Below are 20691 nucleotides of genomic sequence, written 5' to 3'. Positions count from 1 at the left end.
CAGAGTTCCCCAGTGAGGTGCCTGTGAGTTCAGGGTTAGCTTGGTCTACACAGTTCCGGGGCAGCCAGGGCTACAAAGCCAAACCAAACACAGATGAAAAAGCTCCACTCACCTTGCTGCTGGTCATCCTTCTGTCTTCCTGGGGAACAGCTGCGTCTCGGGAAGACATGAGAGGGAGAAGACTGCCCTCGAGAGTCTGCTCAGTGGCGTGCGTCGCCTGTCCCCATGACTGCACAGCTTTAGCCATGGTGTCCACTCCTCGGTGTGGCTTGATGGAGAGTACTGAGTTATAGTCACAGCTCACTCCGTCTACTCAGGGCCCTGTAAATAACACCCCAAGCCAAGCACAGGCAGATCGTTCACAACACGCTGTCTCCTAGGAGTCCCGGGGCTATAGTTCTGCTCCATGGGCAGCAGAGACGGCGCAGAAAGGACCCAGGTGAGGAGAATCCTGTCCACTGTCCACACTCGGACTGGGACTGCAGCGTGGCTCGGCACCTGGGAAACCTTGAACGCGATCGGTACCTCTGTGCATTGATTCTGCCTTTATACTTTGTGAGTGCGTTTGGGTTTGGGGACACGGTTTCAGCATTTAGCCCGGGCTGGCCTATAACCTGATATGTAACCCAGGTTAGCCTTGAACTTTTGGTCTTCCCTGCCCAGGCCTCCAAGCAGCATGCCTCAATTCCCCCATCCATAAAATAAAGCTATTTAACAATGGAAGAATTAATATCACAGGTTGTTTTAAAAATTACATTCCACAAGAAAAACACTCAAAGAAAACTCTCACCATACCCCATTCCTCAACTGCTACAAAGCAGGTAACATTCAGTGTCCTCTGAGAGAGAGAGGACAGAGAGAGGAGAGAGAGAAATGTACTTAGAGGTGTTTTGTCTGCAGTACATCTGCACAGCAGAAGAGGACTTCAGATCCCATGGAACTGCAGTCAGAGGCGGTTCTGAGCCACCATGTGGGTGCTGGGAATTGAACTCTGGATGCCTGGAAGAGCAACAGAGCCCTTACCCACTGAGCCATCTCTCCAGCCCCCTCTTAAGTGGTTTCCATCAAAGGAGCACTAGGCCTGTGTGCTCTGCACATGGAAATCACTGCCGATGCCTGAATTCCATTCTCTTGGTCACTTTAACTACACGCCTATAAATAACACTGAAAAATCAGCTGTTTCTCTAGTTCTAACTCTGTCTTGGACTCTTGGTTTTCGTGGAGAACACGTGCATAAAATATAGCCAGTACTCAAAGTGCAAAATTTAATATGAAGCATCACGGCCTCCATTTTGATTACCAATTCTGACTGTATATAAGCTCATTACATAACAATTAGGAGTATGTAGACAAAAACTTTGGGATGGTGGCGCACACCTTTAAGCCCAGCACCTGGGAGGCAGAGACAGGTGGATCTCGGAGTTCAAGGCCAGCCTGGTCTACAGAGTAAGCTGCAGGATAGCCAGGGCTACACAGAGAAATCCTGTCCAAAAAAAAACCAACCAAATAAATAGTGTGTACACACAACTGTGGTTTCATGTTGGTAAAATACATAACGTAGGCTGCATTGTTTGGGGCTGGAGATGGCTCAGCAGTTAAGAGCACTAGCCACTCTTAGGTTCTGTCCTCAGGAGCCTCATGCAGGCTCACAGATGTCTGGAATTCCAGCTCCAAGGGGATTTGACGGCCCCTTCTGATGTCTTTGGGCACTGCACATATATGGTGCACATACATACATGCACAAGTCATACACATAATAACAACAGCAACGACTCACAGAGGGCTCGTGAGGACCACGTAAACACACAGACACAGTTCCCACACATACCTGGGAAGAAGCTCTTGTCTGGCCAGTTGCATGATGTTGACAGCAGCTCCTCCACTGTGTGTGGGTCCTCAGGTATAAAGAGGGCAGAAACGGAGTGCCAGTCCCAGCGCGGTGACGGGCACTAATGGAGACAGGTACATTTAGGCATTTTAGGTATAAAGGTACAAAACACCCTTCAGGTACCTTACCGAGTTCTCAAACAATAAAGATGGAAGGTGTCCCCCCCATGGACAAGTGAGGTGGAGGCAGGCGGGATCCCTAAGCCCACCTCTCACACCACAGGCTTTTGAAGACAAAAGGGAGTTATGGTCCTGCACATACAGGACCAGCTCGGATCAAGGGACGGGAGATAGTGGTTTAGAAGGTGAAAGAACCCTGAGGAGCTGGAGAGATGGCTCAGCACAAGACGCTCACCACTGGGGGCAGTTTGAATGACATGGCCCCAGAAGCCTCATGTGTTAGGAGGCCTGGCTTGCTGGAGGAAATGTATCACTGGGGAAGGGCACTGAGGTTTCAAAAGCCACAAGCCATTCCCACTTAAGTCTCCGCTTCCTGTTTGTGGCTCGCTCAGCAGCTGCTCCAGCACCATCCCAGCCTGCCAGCCAGTACCTGTCCAAGATCCTAACTGTCTTAGTTGGGGTTTTATTGCTGTGAAGAGACACCATGACCATAACCACTCTCATAAAGGCTCACATTTAATTGGGGCTGGCTTACAGTTTCAGAGGTTCAGTCCATTATCATTATGGTGGGTAGTGTGCAGGCAGACTTGATGCTGGAGGAGCTAACAGTTCTACTTTTTTTAAAAAATAAGATTTTATTTACTTATTTTATATATATGATGAGTACACTGTCACTGTCCTCAGACACACCAGAAAAAGGCATCAAATCTCATTACAGATGGTTGTGAACCTCCATGTGGTTGCTGGGAATTGAACTCAGGACCTCTGGAAGAGCAGTCAGTGCTCTAAACCTCTGAGCCATCTCTCCAGCCCCAAGTCCTACCCCTCAATCAGAAGGCAGCCAGGGAGACTGATTCCACACTGGGCAGAGCCTGAGCACTAGGCGACCTCAAAGCCCACCCACACAGCGATGCACTTCCTCCAATAAGGCCACGCCTCCTCCAATAGCGCCAGTCCCCAGGGCTAAGCATTCAAATACATGAAGCTGTGAGGGCCAAACCTATTCAAACCACCACAACAACTTACATCAGTTTTTGAATATTGTTAACGGACTCTACAGCTTGCCAAATATAAGTCAGACAAGGAACATTTCGTCCCTGTTTTGTGGTCTAAGCCAAGTCATAGCACCATGTTCTGGCCATCTGACTCACACAGGCGACATGAGTCACACTTACTTATTGGGTAAGTCCCCTCGCAGGTCCACTGCTGGTCACTCTGAGAAGAACATAACAGGGGCCATGAAACAGACGTCCCTGCAACCTAACAGGAGACGAAAATAAAAATCAATAAATACAAAGAAACAAGAGTCAGATATTAGTGACAGGCACAATTCCAAAAGAGCAAAGGAAGCCGGCCATTTTTCTAACCACATGTTGGGTCTCCCTACTTTGGGTAGGTTGGATTTCAAAAAGAGTTTGATGCTTTCCTGAGCTGAACACACGCACGCACACACGCACAGATTGTTAAGCTGTCTGCTCTTGAATGATGGCCCTAACAAATGAGCAGAAAAGGTCCTCTCTTGGTCTTCATATATAGACACAATTAATTTAAAGTCCTACTGACTCAATATCCTGAACAGGGGCTCCCTGCAGTTAGCCTTTTTTTTTATTTTATTAATTTTTTTTTTGGTTCTTTTTTTCGGAGCTGGGGACCGAACCCAGGGCCTTGCGCTTCCTAGGCAAGCGCTCTACCACTGAGCTAAATCCCCAACCCCCCTGCAGCTAGTCTTACAGAATGGGCAAGCACCAGGCTCAGTGAGCCTGTCTCAGAAGGTGAGAGGGGGTCCCCACACGCATGCACCTTGTCTATACACACAAACACACATCACGCACATGTACCACCTCTACACACATGTGCACACACACGCACCACCTCTATACATGTAACTCACAAACATCATGCACAGACACACACACCAGCCCTATACACACACACTCACACACATTGCACACACATCTCACTCACACATCACACACACCACACTCACACACATTGATACCCTCTTACACAAACACACAAATGAGATAGAGTGACTGTCACATGGGAGTTGATTTTACTCTATTTTAGACTGTTTGGACATTTCCATGGTGAAAAACAAAACTTAAAAAACCCACTATGAATACTGTGATAACAATTCCTGGGGCTTAAAACAGGTCAGGGGCCACAGAGCTGGCTTAGCAGGTAAGAACATTTGCCGCGGAGGACCAAGGTTCAGTTCCCAGCACCCACAAGGCAGCTCACAATTATCCCTAACTCCAGTTCCGGGGGATTCCATGCCCTCTTCTGAACTCTTCAATACCCAGACATACATGCAAGTAAAATACTCCCACACATCAATCTAAAAGTGAAAAACAAAGCAGGTCAGAGAGGGGCAGAGACGTGGCGCATCAGTTAAGAGCACATACTGCTCTGGGAGAAATGTGAGTTTGTTCTTAGCACACAGCTGGAACTCCAGCTGCAAAGGTCCCACACCGTGTGTGTGTGTGTGTGTGTGTGTGTGTGTGTGTGCGCGTGCGCGCGCGCGCGTGCATGAGTAGGTGTGGGTATATATGCACATATCCATAATTAAAAAATAAAGTCTTTCAAAAATTAAAAAGTTCTTAAACAATCAGAAAGAGTTGGAAAAACCAAGGTTGTGGTAGTGAACACTGAAATCTCAGTTCTTAGGTGGGGACTGCAGGAAGATCCTAGTGGGTTCTAGAGCAGCCAGGGCTACAGACTAATACCCTGTCTCATAGATAGATAGATAGATAGATAGATAGATAGATAGACAGACAGACAGACAGACAGACAGACACACACACACATTCGGGCACAATTAGCTATACCCACATAAAGAAAGGGTGGCGAACATCTACGGTCACATAATCACATGAACACGGCATGTACCAAGAAGTATACAAACAAAAATAGTAATATGTGGACTCAAGAATACCAAAATATCACATACAAACACACATATATAAACAGTACTCTAATTATATATATATGTATATATATGTATACATATATACACACATATATTGTGTATTATATTACGTTACATAATATGTAATATATTACATATATGTGTAATGTATATAATACATTCTATATATATATGTATATATGCACGCATGCATTTTACTTGTACTCTATAATTGATTCTAAAACCAAATATATATTATAGGTCCTCCTAATAGTCCCTCTTGCACAAGGGGAAACTGAGGCACAGATTCTTACTCAGAGGCAGAGTGTGAGAAAGATGAGGGAAGGTGGGCTTAGCATCAGGGATCCGAAGAGTTCACGCAAACGCTAGCAAGTCCAGATGTTCCTCTGGTGGAGCCCTGAGAATTGCTCAACTTTCCCCCAAATCAGAAGGCAGTAGCCGCCTTTGACCCGCAACATCAGCAACACTAGCTCAGTTGGTTGACCCGGAAGAGGTCCTCGTCCATCCGGGAACCAAGTCAGGGAAGTCAAAAGAGGTCGTGAGGTCCTCAAGTCCACCCTGACCCACTCACCTCCCTAACGAAACGCAGTCGCAGGACTCCGACCTCTATCGGAGAAATGCCCGGAAACGTCCTCCAGAACTACAACTCCCAGGATTCCTAGAGGGAGAAGCCCCTCAAAGTAGTCAAAAGAGTGCACAGGCGCCCCATGCCTGAGTAGCGTTTCCTAGATTCTTTGTATTCATTGTCTTTGTTTTCTAGCCTCCGAAATCCCACTAAACATGCGGATTATACTTCAGTTTTTCCCGTGGAGCTTTCCCATGGAAGCGTCTGGAATTCTCTGTAAGGCTCTTTCTCCACCAGCATACAATTTTCCTTCGAGTTAACAGGTGGAAGTTGGGCGTGTTAGGAACTTAAGTACTCCAGAGGCTGAGGAAAGAGTCCTTAGTTATTATTCTGTTTCTGTTAAGAGACACCGTGACCGGAGTTTTTTTGGGCAGGTGCTGAGCCGAGCGCCCGTCGCCATGCCTCGGAAAATTGAGGAAATCAAGGACTTTCTACTCACAGCCCGGCGGAAGGATGCCAAATCTGTCAAGATCAAGAAAAACAAGGATAATGTAAAGTTCAAGGTCCGCTGTAGCAGGTACCTCTACACCCTGGTTATCACAGACAAGGAGAAGGTGGAGAAGCTGAAGCAGTCCCTGCCCCCAGGTTTGGCAGTGAAGGAGCTGAAATGAACCAGACCTCTGCGTGTGACTATTAAAAAACCTGAAAAGTCAAAAAAAAAAAAAAAAAAAAAAAAAGAGACACCGTGACCAAAAAGAAAAGAAAGCCCTTAGCTGAGGGCTTGCTTACAGTTTTAGGGGCTCAGTCTATGATCATCGTGGCGGAAAGCAGACAAGGCATGGTGCTGGGGCAGAGCCGAGAGCCATACACCTGATCCGTAGGCAACGGACAGAGAGAGAAAGGCTGGGCCTGGAATGGGCTTTTTAAAAAAGACTTATTTAGGGGCTGGGATTTAGCCAGCGGTAGAGCGCCACCTAGGGAAGCGCAAGGCCCTGGGTTCGTCCTCAGCTCCTAAAAAAAAGAACCAAAAAAAAAAAAAAAAAAAGACTTATTTATTATATATAAGTACACTGTCACTGTCTTCAGACACACCAGAAGAGGGCATCAGATCTCATTACAGATGGTTGTGAGCCACCATGTGGTGGCTGCTGGGATATGAACTCAGGATCTCTGGAAGAGCAGCCAGTGATGTTAACCGCTGAGCCATCTCTCCAGCTCTTGGAGTGGTTTTTAACTCTCAAAGCCCACCCTTAGTGATACATTTCCTCCAACAGGGCCACACCTCCCAGTCCTTGTAATCCTCCGACAGTTCCACTCCTTGGTGACTAAGCACTAAAATACACGATGAGCCTATGGGAGCACTCTCATTCAAACCACCAGTTACATGTGCAGCACACGTCTCAGAAACACAAGAAACAAATTAGCCAGGTTGTGTCTGAATGAAGACCTGTAGAGCTCAACCTCAGTTCCCTTTTCTCATTTTTCTGCTTTACCAGCCATGGTTACTATTCTTGGTTATAAAATTGACTGCATTGGAATTGGTGAAAACCCAAAGTTGCTGGGTATACCCATGAGGAATTTTTTTCTTCTTTCTTTCTTCTTTCTTTCTTCTTTCTTTCTTCTTTCTTTCTTTCTTTCTTTCTTTCTTTCTTCCTTCCTTCCTTTCTTTCTTTCATTTTCTTTTCTTTTCTTTCTTTCTTCCTCTCCTTGTTTTTTGTTTGTTTTGTTTTGTTTTGTTTGTGGAGACAAGATTATTCTATATAGCCCTGGTTCTCCTGGAACTCACTGAAGACCAGGCTGGCCTGGAACTCAGAGATCCACCTGCCTCTGTCTCCAAAGTGTGGGATTAAAGGTATGTGCTACCACCATCTGGCTGGGTATTTTTTTTTAATTAAATCATTTGAAATATGAAATAAAAAATTTTGGTTTCTTTTGAGACTCAGTTGTGTCGTGTGATGGTTTCTGGAAGCTGTCTTGTGAGAGGATTTTTTTTGCTAAGGCAGACACATGAGAGGATGTTTTACTGAGAATAGGCACATGGTGTTTTTCTGGAAGCAGCCTGGAAAGGGGGCATGTGATGTTTTTGCTAGAGCAGACACTTGAGAGAACACGTGATGTTTGGAAAGGGTATAAATATAACCCAACAGACAATGGACTAGGCTGTGTGGTATTGGTACACCTTGCCACCCTTTGCTGGTTGTTGTTTGCATTGACTTCATAGACAGTAATGTCACCAAAGAACTTCTGGTGGTATCCAGTGGCTTCTTGCTGCTTCCTCAGACTCAGACCAATTGGCAGAGCCTTGTGGTTTCTGCTGGATTGACCTGCTGTTGCTGATTTGTGAGTGGTGTTTAGGAGCCGTGCCACGGCTGATTCACTAATGGTGTCTGCAAGTGGATTGAGCCGCCACTGCTGATTCCTGTGAGCTGAACTGCAGCTATCCTGACATTGAAGATTGGGATCGCCCCAAAGAACTGCTCCTAAACCGGTCCACATCCTCCTTTGCCCTATTAACCTTTCCTTTCTACTACCTCTGGTAGGGGATTGGGCTAGAAGGGAACTTAGAGCATTTTACAAACCTTATTAAAAGTGGATTTAAAAAAAAAAATCTAAGCCTACAGAAGTGGGAAGACCAACTTTTTTCTTTCTTCCCAGACAGGGTTTCTCTGTGTACCCCTGGCCATCCTGGGACTCACTCTGTAGACCAGGCTACGCAGAGATTTCCCCTGCCTCTGCCTCCCGAGTGCTGAGGTTAAAGGCTGAGAACAGTGGAGCAGCAGAAAGACCAACTTTTGAGGTGAGAAGAGCCACCCTTAACCCGGGCCACACCTTCTGCTGGCAGCCTGTATAAAGGACAGGGAAGAAGGAGGCTTTGGCTCTTTTTCTTGCCTTCTCTCACTCTCACTGGCCAGCCCATTCCTTCACTAGAATTGGAACCAACTTCTTCAGGTGTCTAGCACAAACTGAGACATTCAGCCTTGTAGGCCAAACAACCACTGAATCCTTGGACTTTATGCTGATAACCAACCATTGTTGGACTAGCCCGACCACAGCCTGTAAAATACACATAGATTCATTCTATAAGTTTTCTCTAGAGAACTCTGACTCATGCACACAATGTTGCGAAAGGAGAAAGAAATAACTATAAAGGAATGTGGGGCCTGAGAGACCCTCAGCAGTTAAAAGCTCCCGTACCTTTGGGGTTTGGGTCCAGGTACCCACATGGTACTCACATGGGGGCAGCTTACAACTGCCGTTAACTCCAGCACCAGAGATATGCTGCCCTCTTCTGGCCTCTAAGGCACAAGTGGCACGCACAGAGAAATATACCTACACATAAGTAAAAATACATTTTAAAATGTTCTGTGTAAACTAAAAGGCAAATAATTATAATAATAAGTGAGATAATGGAGCTGGACTGAGTATACAAAATTATAGAAGCCTGCATGGACTCATGCCCAAGAAGACTGCTGTATGGCTCGACTGCTCTCAATTCATGGCCCCTGGCCCCTGGATGGTTTTCACCACACACAGTATCCTGTGCTAAATCACATGACGCAAAACTTCTTGTCACCTCCAAAAGGTTGTAAGGGGTCAGATTCTGTGGATTTGGCTTTAAAAGACCCCTCGGTGCTTAGGAAGGTACCCTGAAGGGGTCTCTCCCTCTCATTAGAGTGGCTTCCAGGCTGGGGTCAGGGTAGTCCAGCAATGGCTGTCCACCAGTGGACAGTCCAAGAGCCCAGTCGTTGTTCAGGAGGCTGGATGTCTCAGCTCGTCCTCAGTATACACCAGAATCCCAAAGAAGCAGGGTCTAATGTCAGTGAAGGAATGGACTCCAGTGAGGGCAAACAGGCCAGCAGCAAAAGCTTTTCCCTTACCTGCCCTTTCCATCGGACTGCCATGAGAAGGCGTGGCCCAGATTCAGGGTGGGTCTCCCCCCTCGAATGATCTGTATTTAAGCAGGTCTTCCTAACTCGATCCCATTGACTAAGAAGCCCATAGCTGGGGCATCTACATTCCAGATGTAGTTAACCTGACAGCCAAGCACAGCCACCATAGCTTTACTATTTCTGTCTAATGCTCTCCCTCCTACCTCACGGTCCAGTCATGGCTTTGTGGTCCCCTCATTCTGATAAACCTCACACCTCAGGAGATTATGAATTAGGTCTCAGCTACCATGTAACAGGTAAGTGAACATAGTTATTGTTGAGGTCTGCCTCCCTAGCATAGCTGTAGCCATTTTGTTCCCTACCCACAATCTATGTCAAATTGTTGCTGTAACACGCCTGCCAGTCATTGACACAGAAAGACAACTTGATGCAGAGCAGGGTCATGCTGACCGCATACCCTGTGTTCTGTGTTATGAGGTTTGTCAATCTTAGGAAATCTCAGCCATAAGCTTCACTTAGAACCCATCAAATTTAAGGTCAATATGAACCGTTAGGTCTTAAATGGCTTGAGCCAGGGCTGACCACTGGGCAGCACTTCCAGCACCTGCGTATGAGCTCATTGTGGTCTTTGCAGTTTTATATTTATACGCTGGCCCTGAGAAATGTCCAGTGCTCAGCTTCAAGCCCTTGAGCATGAGCCATCACCCTGGTTGATCAGTCTTTCGGTGTGTGTTCAATAAACCATCTCTGTCTGACTGAGCTTGGTGTTCGTGTGGTTTGTGGAGTGACTCCTGAATCTTGAAGGTTATTAATGCATTATACAATGTTAGTACTAGTAATTAAAACTGAACTAAATGAATCTGAATTAGCAAGGCGGGCGGGGTTATATGGCAAGCTGCCACCCTTGCATGTGCTATAGCTTGTCAAATTGCTACTCGATGGATTGTGGCATGGAAAGACACACGTGTCTATGTTTCCGGCATCGTATACTCATGACTTGCTAAGATTTTTTTTTTTGTCTGTTTTGGCTTGCTAATAAAATCATTTAAAAATGGACTCAGCCTAGGAAGCGCCAAGGCCCTGGGTTCGGTCCCCAGCTCCGAAAAAAGGACCAAAAAAAAAAAAAAAAAAAAGGACTCAGAAGGAAGCCTGAGGACAGTGTTATTGGACTCAGAGAGACAACTGGGGCAGGGACAACGGGAATCGGGAATCGTGACGATTACCTGGAGATGAGGGAAAGAGAAGGTCACACTTTCTAGTGTAAGAGTCTGAGAAAGCCAGCAGGAGTTTGGCAAGCCTCTTTGTGGGAGGGGGTGGGAAGTGGGGGTGGGGTATATCAGAAAAGCTGAAAAGCCCTTAGGGTGTTTGGGAAAGCATGCGCATGCTTCAGCCGGAATTCGGAAGAAAAAGTTGTAAAGAAGGAAAAAAAGAAATGTTGGGATTTAGACCCGGGACAAGGAGCTGAGGCGCACCTGTTACACATTAAAGCGGACCTGGCTTCCAGGTTCTCCCAGCATCCCTCAGTCCCAACTCGGCATATCCGCCCTCTACCCTGGACTTTACAGCCCAGAGGCTGGGCTTCTCCCCTAGAAGCTCTACCCCATATAATCAGACATTTTTGGCGTCTCCCTCCCCTCCTCTCCCTCTCTCTGCCTTTTCTCTCTCCCCAGGTGCCCGCACTCTTTGTCTGTTTCCCTCCTCCCTCCCCACTGTCTCCCTTCCAGGCCCTCATTTCTAGGGACAGGGAAACGGTCCGGAGCCGCTTCCCAATAAACCTGCCTTTATAAACTCCCACCTTGGCTCAATTCGCCGGCGGAGAAATAACATCCGAGTTAGAGAAGCAGCAGGGCGGTGCTAGCGCGCTCTGCGAGTTGCACTGAGGGGAGGGGTCTCCAGGAAGGAAAAAGTATTAACTCAACAAAGAGCAATCACCGGGCAGGCAGGCAGGCACACACACTGCGGAGTTTGCAATATCCTGTCTCTACGCACAGCTACAGGGGGAAGTAGGTTTTCTTTAATGACCTCAACCAAATCCGGATACCTATAATTTCTACAGGACAATTTAAGTCGTCAGGAGCCGATTTGATGCTTCTATTTGTACTGTTGCCAGGGAAACGGGTGGAAAGGAGGGGGAGCGGTGCATCTTCAATAGCTTCCTAGCTGGCTCCTGTCTATCTAGCTGCGGGTTTCACCAGCGCCAATGTTCTCATCCGAGTCAGATGTCTGCGAAAAGCCTTGCCTGGGTCTTTATAGCCAGCCATTAGTTCTCTCAAGTGGATCGGAGGAGCGTGAGGCTCAGGCAAAGGTCTCCCCACCCCCCACGCATTGATGGTGTTCCCCAGCAGTAGGACATCTCTGGTGAGCAAAGGCTAAGTTGACAGTCACTACCCAAAGCCTTCGGTCTTCGCATTCAGAGAGCTTCTCACCTGTGTGGACTCTCTCATGTCTCACAAGGCTCGAACCTCATCTAAAGGCCTTTCTGTGTTCTTCACAGGCAAGAGCTTTCTCATGGGTGTGGTGTTTCCCTTGGTGAGCGAGATGACCAGTAAGACTGAAGCCTTTCCTGAGTTCCTTACACTGGTGTGGTTTCTCACCAGCGTGAGTTCTTCCACAGGGAACGAGACTTGATCTATAATCAAAGGTCTTCCCGCGGTCCTTACATGTATAGGGTTTCTCACCCATACAAAGTAACTGGCGTCATTTAAGGCAAAGATCGCTACCCAAGCCCCACCCAGTCTTGGCATTCATAGTTTTTCACTAGTGTGGATTTTCTGTGGTCTAACAAGTCTCGAACCATAACTAGAGGCCTTTTCCCGTTCCTTACACTCATAATGTTTCTTGCCAATATGGGTTTTTTTTTCCATATCGAACAAATTTGATCCACAATTAAAGACCTTCCCACATTCCTCAAATCCATTTATATTAAGGTTTTTTGTTGTTGTTGTTGTTGTTGTTTTGTTTTTGTTTTTGTTTTTTTGCCGCTGTGAACTTCAGGATGGCAAGTGGGTTGATGACGCCAACAGAAAGCCGTTCCACCCAGTCTCGAAATCAGAAGGTCTCTCGCTGGTATGGTTTTCCCAATGCTGTGAAAGTCGAGTGCTGTAATGGAAGCCTCTCCCACATTCTTTATACTGACGAGGGTCTCACCCGGATGAATTCCATGCTTATTTGGCAAGGTTTGAGGCCCCACAATAGGCCTCCCCAAGGTCCTTACACTCCTAAGGTTTTCTCAAATCAATATGAGTTTTCTGCTAATCAGAAGCAACCAAAGGCCTCTCCACACTCCATGTTCACGCTTCTTCACCAGTGTGAAATCACTGCCAAGCAGTAAGTCATAAGAGTTCTTCCCATGGTCCTTACTTTCAAAGCGTGTTTGGCCTATGAGTTCCCACGTGGTACACGTTTTGTGCCACAGCCACAGCCTTCCCACGCTCCTTATATACACAGAGGACGTCTCCCAGTCAAGGATTTACTGTGAGGTAAACGTATTCATTCCTGTACTCTTCTGGATTGGCCTTCGCTCGTCCCGCTACTTCTGAAAGTGGATGTCTCACGGTCAAGGGCTTCATTTTCTTTTTTTCCCCTTTGGATTTAGTTCAAAACTGTTCTTTCTGAAAATACACCTTTCGTCTCCTATCTTGACTCCAAATCGGAAAAGGGGAGAGGTAACAGTAAAAAGAGACAGGAGACGGAGTGATACTGGGAGTCAGTACTGATGAAGTAGGAGCTTGGTTAGGAGAATTACCAAACTCAATGTCGACAGCGAGGCTCTGGTCCACAAACCCGGATCTGCACTCACCGGTATGGGCCTGTGTGAGCTGAGTTAAACACTACGGCTAATGAAACCGTCAGTGAGTCAGGAGTGGGGAATCGGGATGTTTGCAGGAGGCACTGGCAGGCCCAGAGCCCAGTTCTCGCAGGCAGCTTAGCCCCCTAAATAACCACTCGCTGGTGTTTGCATCTGTGTGGGGCTTCTTTGCAACTGTTTGGTGAATGCCTTAGGAACATAACAGACGCTAGCTCTGCCAACCTGAAGGTTGACAACCTAATGTCATTTGATAGGATCTGAGGCCTGCAGCAGAAGTGTCCCTGGCTTACTGACACCTCCTACCCCCACCCCTCATGTTTCTGCCATTTGAAGTGTCCCGATTATGGTTCTCTTTATTCTGTGACTCTAATAACATGATGGAACTGTTATTCTGGATCTCGGTGACTACCATAAGCTGAGCATATGTCCCTGGACCATGGTCACTCATATTTGGCTCCAGAATAAACTCTCTCTTAATTCCCTTCCAGATAAAAGCTGAGGCGCACGCGTGTGTGTGTGTGTGTGTGTGTGTGTGTGTGTGTGTGTGTGTGTGCGTGTGTGGGTGTGCGTGTGCGTGAAATTCTAACTAGAGGGAGGCAGAGGTAAAGGACTGTGAATTTGTGGCTAGCCTGATCTACATAATGAGTTCCAGACTAGCCTTGGCTACAGATTAAGACCTTGTTTCAATAAGGAGGGTTGGGGGAGAAACCGTCAATGTTGATGGCTTTGCTTCTTCTTCTTCTTTTTTTTTTTTTTCTTTTGAAATGCAGAGTCTGGTAGTCCTACTGTGTAGCCAAGGATGTGTTTTTGTTTGAACTTCTGATCCTCCTGCCTCTGATTTCCAAGGGATGGGATTAAGGGGAGCATCATCGCACCCACATAGATTCTATGATCTTAATGTTCTGATCTGGAGTTTCATCCAAGATATATCAAGTGTGCCACAGTCTGTGCACACAGCCTTGGGATGGATAACTCCAGTTTCTTCAGGAGAAAAAGCCAGGTAGGTGTCCATGAACTGAAACCTTCAGGCCGAGGCCCTGGCCCCAACCCCAGCCTGGCCTTGACAAATGTGCCCCAGGCAAGGACACAGAGATATCGTCCCGAAAGCCTGTGATTTGTGAGCTTTGGGCATCTTTCAAGTTTCCTGTCTTCTGAGTTTCATAAGCCCCCTGGCTCCCTCCACAAGAGAAACCCACTTAAGAGGAAACAGCGATATGAGAGCCCCAAACCATAGAAAACCCGGCTTGGTGTCCCAAGAAATCAAGTCTGGCCACACACTTCCGAAATCAGACACACACACACACACACACACACACACACACACACACACACACACACAAATGGTGAAAAGCTAAAAACAAATTTGTTCAAGACAGCAGTGTCAGGAATGCAAAGGAGGATTGAATGTCCTCAGCTCAGCCATCGGGGATATGGACTGGAACAGGCCAGGTGAGGTGCCACACGCCTTTAATCTCAGAACATCAGAGTCACAGCCAGTTAGATCGAGGCTAGCCTGGTCCACTTAGTTACAGGCTACCCAGGGCTACATACTACATGAAAAAAAAAAAGTTGGAACAAGGGCCAAGAGGTTCACATAGTTAAGTGCTCTGGGTCAAACTGTGGCTTGCCTGGGCGTTACTTCTGTTCAGGTTCTGCAAGGCTCTCGGATCCTTGTTGTTTGAAGTGATTTGGTTCCCAAGAGATGACGGTTTCCTAGCGGTAACCTCATCATAGGGAGAGCTGCCTAGAAGACTCAGTGTTCCTGGTGGGTTTAAGGAGGTGACCGGAGCCTGCTGGACAGTATTCCAGAGGCCTCAACTGGGAGACTATAAAAGCAGGCAACAGTAATCTGTCGATGACAATGTCCATGAAAAAAATGTCAAAAAGACATCAGACTATCTCAGTGTCTTCGCCCTTGAAAGGTGAGTTATCGGTGTTCTACGAACACTCCAGGAACGATTAGCACGCCAACATCAGAGCAGAGCAAGACTTGGGCCCAGGAGACTCACGTCTAGTTCTGTCTGGGTTTTGTTACTTACGGGTTATCCGTGGGCCCACCTGAAAAGTCAGCATTGTTTGCAAAAGCAGCCTGTCCGTCATCTACTGCGGCTGATCCCTGGGTTAACCTAGATTTTCTAAGTTTTTTTTTTCCAACATGTAGTTTGTCTTTTTTTCAGTCTTTGTATGTGGTGTGGTGTGGTGTGGTGTACGTGTATCTTCAAGCCTGTGAGAACAGGAACATAATGCTGTGGCACCCATGTGTGGTGTGGTGTGTGTGTGTGTGTGTGTGTGTGTGTGTGTGTGTGTGTGTGTGTATGAATGTCATAGCATGCATGTAGGCCCAGGTTCTCTTTGCTGTTAGCCTCTGCTATTGAAATATTGTTCAGGGGTTGGGGATTTAGCTCAGTGGTAGAGCGCTTGCCTAGCAAGCACAAGGCCCTGGGTTCGGTCCCCGGCTCCGAAAGAAAAAAAAAAAAAGAAAAAAAAATATTGTTCAAAAACTCGTCCCTACCGTCCACCCACTCAAGGCCTAAACCTGGCTTTCAGCCTGTACAAATTAATTCTGTCAGCCTGTACAACTTAATTCTGACAGGACTCAAGTACTGGGAGGTTTGTTCAGGAACTCTGGAGCCATGAGATTAGATAGCTGTCCTCCAGGAAGGGGTGAGTTCCAAGAAAATGAGCTCCTCCGCCCTGCATCCAGAGCTCTGAGAAAAGCCACAAAGAACATCTGTGGGACCCCAGATATCTCTTCTGCCGCTCAAGACCTGCTTAAGTTTGAATAAGCGCGGGGACCAATCATGTATCGCCCCGCCATTCTTCGCTCCTTCTCAAAAACCCTATATATACTCTGTACTTTTTTGGTTCGGGGCCAATCCCTCTGCCTCCTGCGTGAGGTACGTATTGGTCCAGAGCTCTGCCCGAAATACAGCTTGTCGCCTTTGCATCGGTCACTCCCGGTCTCCTGTCATTCTTGGGTGTCGCGCCCTCCCGAGCTGAACCGAGCGGGGTAGAGGAATTCAGACTTAACACTATGCCAAAGCTAGCAGGCCCTGGAGCTTCAAGGAATTCTTCTGTCTCTGCCTCCCAGCTGGTCCTGGAAGCACTATGATCTGAGAAGCACTATGATCCAGGAAGCACTATGATCTGAGAAGCACTATGATCTAGGGAGCACTATGATCTAGGGAGCACTGTGATCCAGGGAGCACTATGATCTGAGAAGCACTATGATCTAGGGAGCACTGTGATCCAGGGAGCACTGTGATTATAGGTGTGCAGAATCATATCTGGCTTTATGTGGGCTCTGGGAATCCAAACTTTGTTCTCATCCTTGCAGACAAACCCTTTCCCCACAAAGCCCCAGTTTCTTCTAGTTCACTGATTCCCCAAAGCCCAGTGTGGCTTTTTCATAGGGAACCAGTGTTTCTCCACACAATGAGGTATCTCTGCTTCCATCTATAAGTCAGTCCACAGCACACACTGGCGACTCTGGTACTGCCTGGAGGACTCTGACGGTGTTGGCGAAACAATGCTCTCCAGATCTTTTTACTTGGTGGATACTCATCCCTCCCACGAACAGAAGCAATCCTGTGTGTGCTCTGATTTGAAGCAAAGATCGGGGGACTGGGGGTGAGGCTGAGCTGGTAAAGGGCTTGCCCTGCATGCAGAAAGCTCTGAGTTTGGTTCTGAACACATGCCTCAAGCCTGTGAGTGCAAGCCTGTGCTCCCAGTGAGTGCACGCCTGTGCTCCCAGTGAGTGCAAGCCTGTGCTCCCAGTGAGTGCACGCCTGTGCTCCCAGTGAGTGCAAGCCTGTGATCCTGAGTGCAAGCCTGTGCTCCCAGTGAGTGCATGCCTGCAAGCCTGTGATCCCAGTGAGTGCAAGCCTGTGCTCCCAGTGAGTGCAAGCCTGTGCTCCCAGTGAGTGCATGCCTGTGCTCCCAGTGAGTGCATGCCTGTGCTCCCAGTGAGTGCAAGTGCCCTGTGCTCCCAGTGAGTGCATGCCTGTGCTCCCAGTGAGTGCAAGCCTGTGCTCCCAGTGAGTGCAAGCCTGTGCTCCCAGTGAGTGCAAGCCTGTGCTCCCAGAACTCAGGAGGTTGAGCCAGGAAGCAGGTCATCCTCTGCTACACAGAGAGTTCGAGGCCAGCCTAGGATACTTGAGACTTTATCCCCAACATTTAAATAAACATATCTGCAGGAAGGAAACAACTATGGCCCCTTAGGGAACTCAAGCTCTTGTATGCAAATTCATCATTATCTTCCCGCATGCATATTCATGAAAGCAGCAGCCTCTCATTAGGGGTAATTTAGAACTCCAGTGGGTATTTGGCAGACTTCAAAATTCTAATGTTTTCCCGACTACAATGACAAAGAGAAAATTATTCCATGAGACTTTTAAAGCTGGCTCAGGATTTGCTGTGCTAACAGGGTCTGCACAGACCAGCAAGCGCTCACATTAATTTGAAAGGGGTTGTGGTGTACACCTTTAATCCCAATACTTAAGAGGCAGAGGCAGGTACGTCTCTGTTGAGTTTGAGGCCAGCCTGGTCTACGTGTTGAGTTCCAGGCAAACTAACGCTACATAAAGAGACCCTGTCTCAAAAACTGAACAGGATGGAGTTTGCATATCAGCCTGGCCTCCTGCTAAATGTAGCTCCCGCCTCTCATCTGAGAAGCTGCGGCAGACAGTCACAGAGATCCACGGCTGGTCAAAATGCAAGGTATGCAAGACCATGGCTGTTCATCTCCAAATGACGCGCACGTAAGGCTCTGGGAACATCACAGAAAAGAGGGCAGAAAGATTGTAAGAGTCGGAAGACAAGGACACCTGCTTCAGGAGTGTCTTTCAGACACACCAGGAAAGCCGCACCCTTGACTTAACTGCTTTGTTGCTTGAACAAGACTGGTCCAGTTCCTCCCATCCCCCACCCCTTCGCTCTCAAATCCAAGATGTCTCCTTTATTATTGTTATATATGTGCATACAAATACAACTGAGCTCATCAGTGTTGATCATTTATGAGTCTACGGCTGACCGTTTGGGATTGGGTAACCTATGGGGGCAGGGAGAGAAGGAGACCTCATCCCACGAGAAAACTGGGTCTCTTCCTCAACAGCCAATGACTGCCCGTGCCTCTTCATCTGGGGGCGGGGCCTTGTGGATTCTTGCTCATCCACAGCTGATGTGTCGGCGGCACAGGCCTGTAACTCTAGCTCTTCGGAAGTAAGAATGGGAGAACAAGGTGACCCTCGGCTATCAAGGCCATCTTAGGCTATGACCTGACACTCAAATGCATGCCACAGTGACACCACTAGGAAAAAAATAGCTTAACTCTAACTTAAAGTCACGGCCGGCTTTATCACGGACTGTGCCTTCAAGCTATGAGTCACACAAGCCCTTCCTCTCTAACCGTGCCCCTGTTAAGTAGTTTGTCCAAGCAACGATGAGAGTAGCTGGTACAGCTAGGGTTGACAAACTTTTACTTGTAAAGAGTCTTTAACTGCCTAAATTTGCTCTTTCACCAATCGAGAGGACATTATGCCTAAGCACACGCTCCCAGCAGGCCCTGGTACTCTCTTTACTGGGGTATGTCCACTGCACACAGCGATGAGTTTCGGAGAGACAGTTTCATACATGTGCGCCCTGTACTTTGACCACAGTGACCCCACCCTCTTTCCTTCCTATTCCTTCTCCAGTCTTACCTGCCAAGCTCCCATGCCCTATGATTACAAATGAGGAGTATTTGTGTCTCTGGCTTGTTTTGCTTGATTATGACCATCTCCAGTCACGTCGCTGCCACATTTTGTTTGCGCGGATGGGTAAAATCGTCCCCGTATATACCACATTTTAGTCATGCATTAGTCTGCCGAGGGACGTCTGGGCTCCTTCTGTAAGGTGGCTATACTGAGTAAAGCCACAGTCTGTGCAGATGTTTGGTACTACGTGGTTCTCTGGGTATGCACCCGGAAGTGGTATAGCCAGGCCATTGGACGGTTCTAGTTTTAGGCTTTGAAGAAACTTCTATATTGACTTCCACAGAGGCCGAACAAATTTACATCCCTACCAGTCATCATGTGCTTATGTTTCCTTCCCTCACGCCCCTGTATCCTATCCAGCATTTGTCTCATTGATAACCATCGCGCCTAGCATGAGATAGAACCCCTCTCTGATGGCTAAGGATTCTTACGATTTTTTTTTCGTGTTTACTGGCCATTTGTTCTTTTATAGTTTATTCATTTTAATTTTTGACATCGAGTCTCACTATGTTAGCCCTGGCCTGCCAGGAACTCACTCAGTAGACCAGGCTGGCTCCAACTCACAGAGATCGGCCTGCCTCTGCCTCCCGACTGCTGGGATTCAAGGCAAGCACCGTCACGCCCCGTTCTTCTCTTTTGATCATCTTTATTCTCAGAGGTAAAGGCCATCAAGTCCCACGTACCCTGTAGCTGCTGCTGGAGTCAGCCGGGTGCAAGGGGCAGCTTCTCCATTGGGGGTGCCGCAGCCAGCGGGTCACTGGCAGAAGGCCATGGCTTGTAGGTTCAGGAAGCTGACTTGCATCTTGACTTCCAATTCGAGGCTCTGCCAGGTCTTGAAGAAGTCCTCGAAGGTGATGCCCTCGTATGGCTCGTCCCCATTCAGAGGCTGGTCGGATGCCCTGGACGCCTCCATCAAGGCGACCCGCGCGATGGAGTTGGCGACGGAGCGCACAGTGGCTGTCTCCGTCTGCGGGTTCGCCGACAGCAGGTCCTCCACAACCCGGCGGTACTCCTGCAGGGTGATGATCCCATCGCCGTCCTGGTCATACATGTTGAAGAGGAACTGCATCTTCTCTTTGCGGTACTGCTCTGCCTCCTCTTTATTAGGCCGGGGCTCCAGCGGCCGGAAGTAGGAGATGATGGTTAGGAAGTCCTGGAAGGTGATCTCCTCCGCCAGCCCGCTGGTCCCTTTGCCCAGGTTCCGGTTGTCGAAGAAGGCACGGACGATCCTGGAGCGGATCGGGTTGAACTCCAGGTCCAGGACGTTGTCGAAGTTCTCGGGTCGGAGGGTGGGCTGGTCCCCGCTCAGCAGCCGGAACCTCTGGTGCAACTGCTTGATCTGGTCCCAGCTGAAGTCGCACTTCTTCATGAACGCCTCCTGGATGTGCGCCCACCATAAGTCGGTCCTGCTTTCGCGCTCCCACTCCTCCCTGGACGAATGTGAGACACCCATGGTGCCCAGTGAGCTCCAGACGACCTCAGGCGCTCAGTGAAAGGGCCTGGGCTCCCTGGACGGTCTCACCCTGCTGCCATTCTGATTTGTTAGGTCATCAAAACAACCTCTGTAAGGGCAGGCCCGTCACAATCCCTAAAGACTTTTTCCTCCCAAAATTCAGTGAAATGAAGTAGATTATCATATATATTATGTATGTGTTGTATATTACACAGTGCACATTATGGATTATAGATTACATATTATATATTATGAATTACATGTGACATAATGTTATGTATCATAT

The 20691-nt window shown here is 47.8% G+C and overlaps 3 protein-coding genes and 1 long non-coding RNA gene across 4 annotated transcripts in view; 1 reads left to right on the top strand and 3 right to left on the bottom strand.

Moving 5' to 3' along the window:
* The window catches only part of LOC116892493 (zinc finger protein 45-like), a 30023-nt gene extending 29573 nt beyond the window's left edge, over positions 1-450 (bottom strand). Inside the window, exon 1 of the mRNA XM_032894237.1 lies at positions 113-450. Coding sequence (XP_032750128.1) covers positions 113-247 — 135 coding nt within the window. The 5' untranslated portion in view covers positions 248-450. The remainder of the gene's footprint in view (positions 1-112) is intronic.
* A 1076-nt stretch (positions 451-1526) lies between these two features.
* LOC116892495 lies at positions 1527-5574 on the bottom strand. Its single transcript, XR_004386954.1, has 3 exons — positions 5508-5574; positions 3183-3267; positions 1527-1949 (listed from the first exon to the last, which is right to left on the bottom strand). It is a non-coding gene; the product is annotated as an uncharacterized LOC116892495 (long non-coding RNA).
* Positions 5575-5946: 372 nt separating this feature from the next.
* Positions 5947-6174, top strand: LOC116892494 (60S ribosomal protein L38-like). Its single transcript, XM_032894238.1, has one exon. It carries the CDS (start codon positions 5960-5962, stop codon positions 6170-6172), a length of 213 nt encoding a protein of 70 aa, XP_032750129.1. The 5' UTR covers positions 5947-5959; the 3' UTR covers positions 6173-6174.
* Positions 6175-19398: 13224 nt separating this feature from the next.
* Positions 19399-20440, bottom strand: LOC116894493 (calcineurin B homologous protein 3-like). Its single transcript, XM_032896202.1, has one exon. The coding sequence runs from the start codon at positions 20403-20405 to the stop codon at positions 19707-19709; it is 699 nt and encodes a 232-aa protein (XP_032752093.1). The 5' UTR covers positions 20406-20440; the 3' UTR covers positions 19399-19706.
* Between the last annotated feature and the right edge of the window lie 251 nt (positions 20441-20691).

Source organism: Rattus rattus, chromosome 2 (assembly GCF_011064425.1).
Source record: "Rattus rattus isolate New Zealand chromosome 2, Rrattus_CSIRO_v1, whole genome shotgun sequence".
Taxonomy (NCBI): Eukaryota; Metazoa; Chordata; class Mammalia; order Rodentia; family Muridae; genus Rattus; species Rattus rattus.
The sequence above is the reverse complement of the archived record's forward strand: the minus strand, read 5'-3'. Positions and strand labels throughout refer to the sequence as shown.

Bases quoted from the DNA above. Each gene is read 5' to 3' on its own strand.
- LOC116892494 (XM_032894238.1), top strand. From the start codon at position 5,960: ATGCCTCGGAAAATTGAGGAAATCAAGGACTTTCTACTCACAGCCCGG.
- LOC116894493 (XM_032896202.1), bottom strand. From the start codon at position 20,405: ATGGGTGTCTCACATTCGTCCAGGGAGGAGTGGGAGCGCGAAAGCAGG.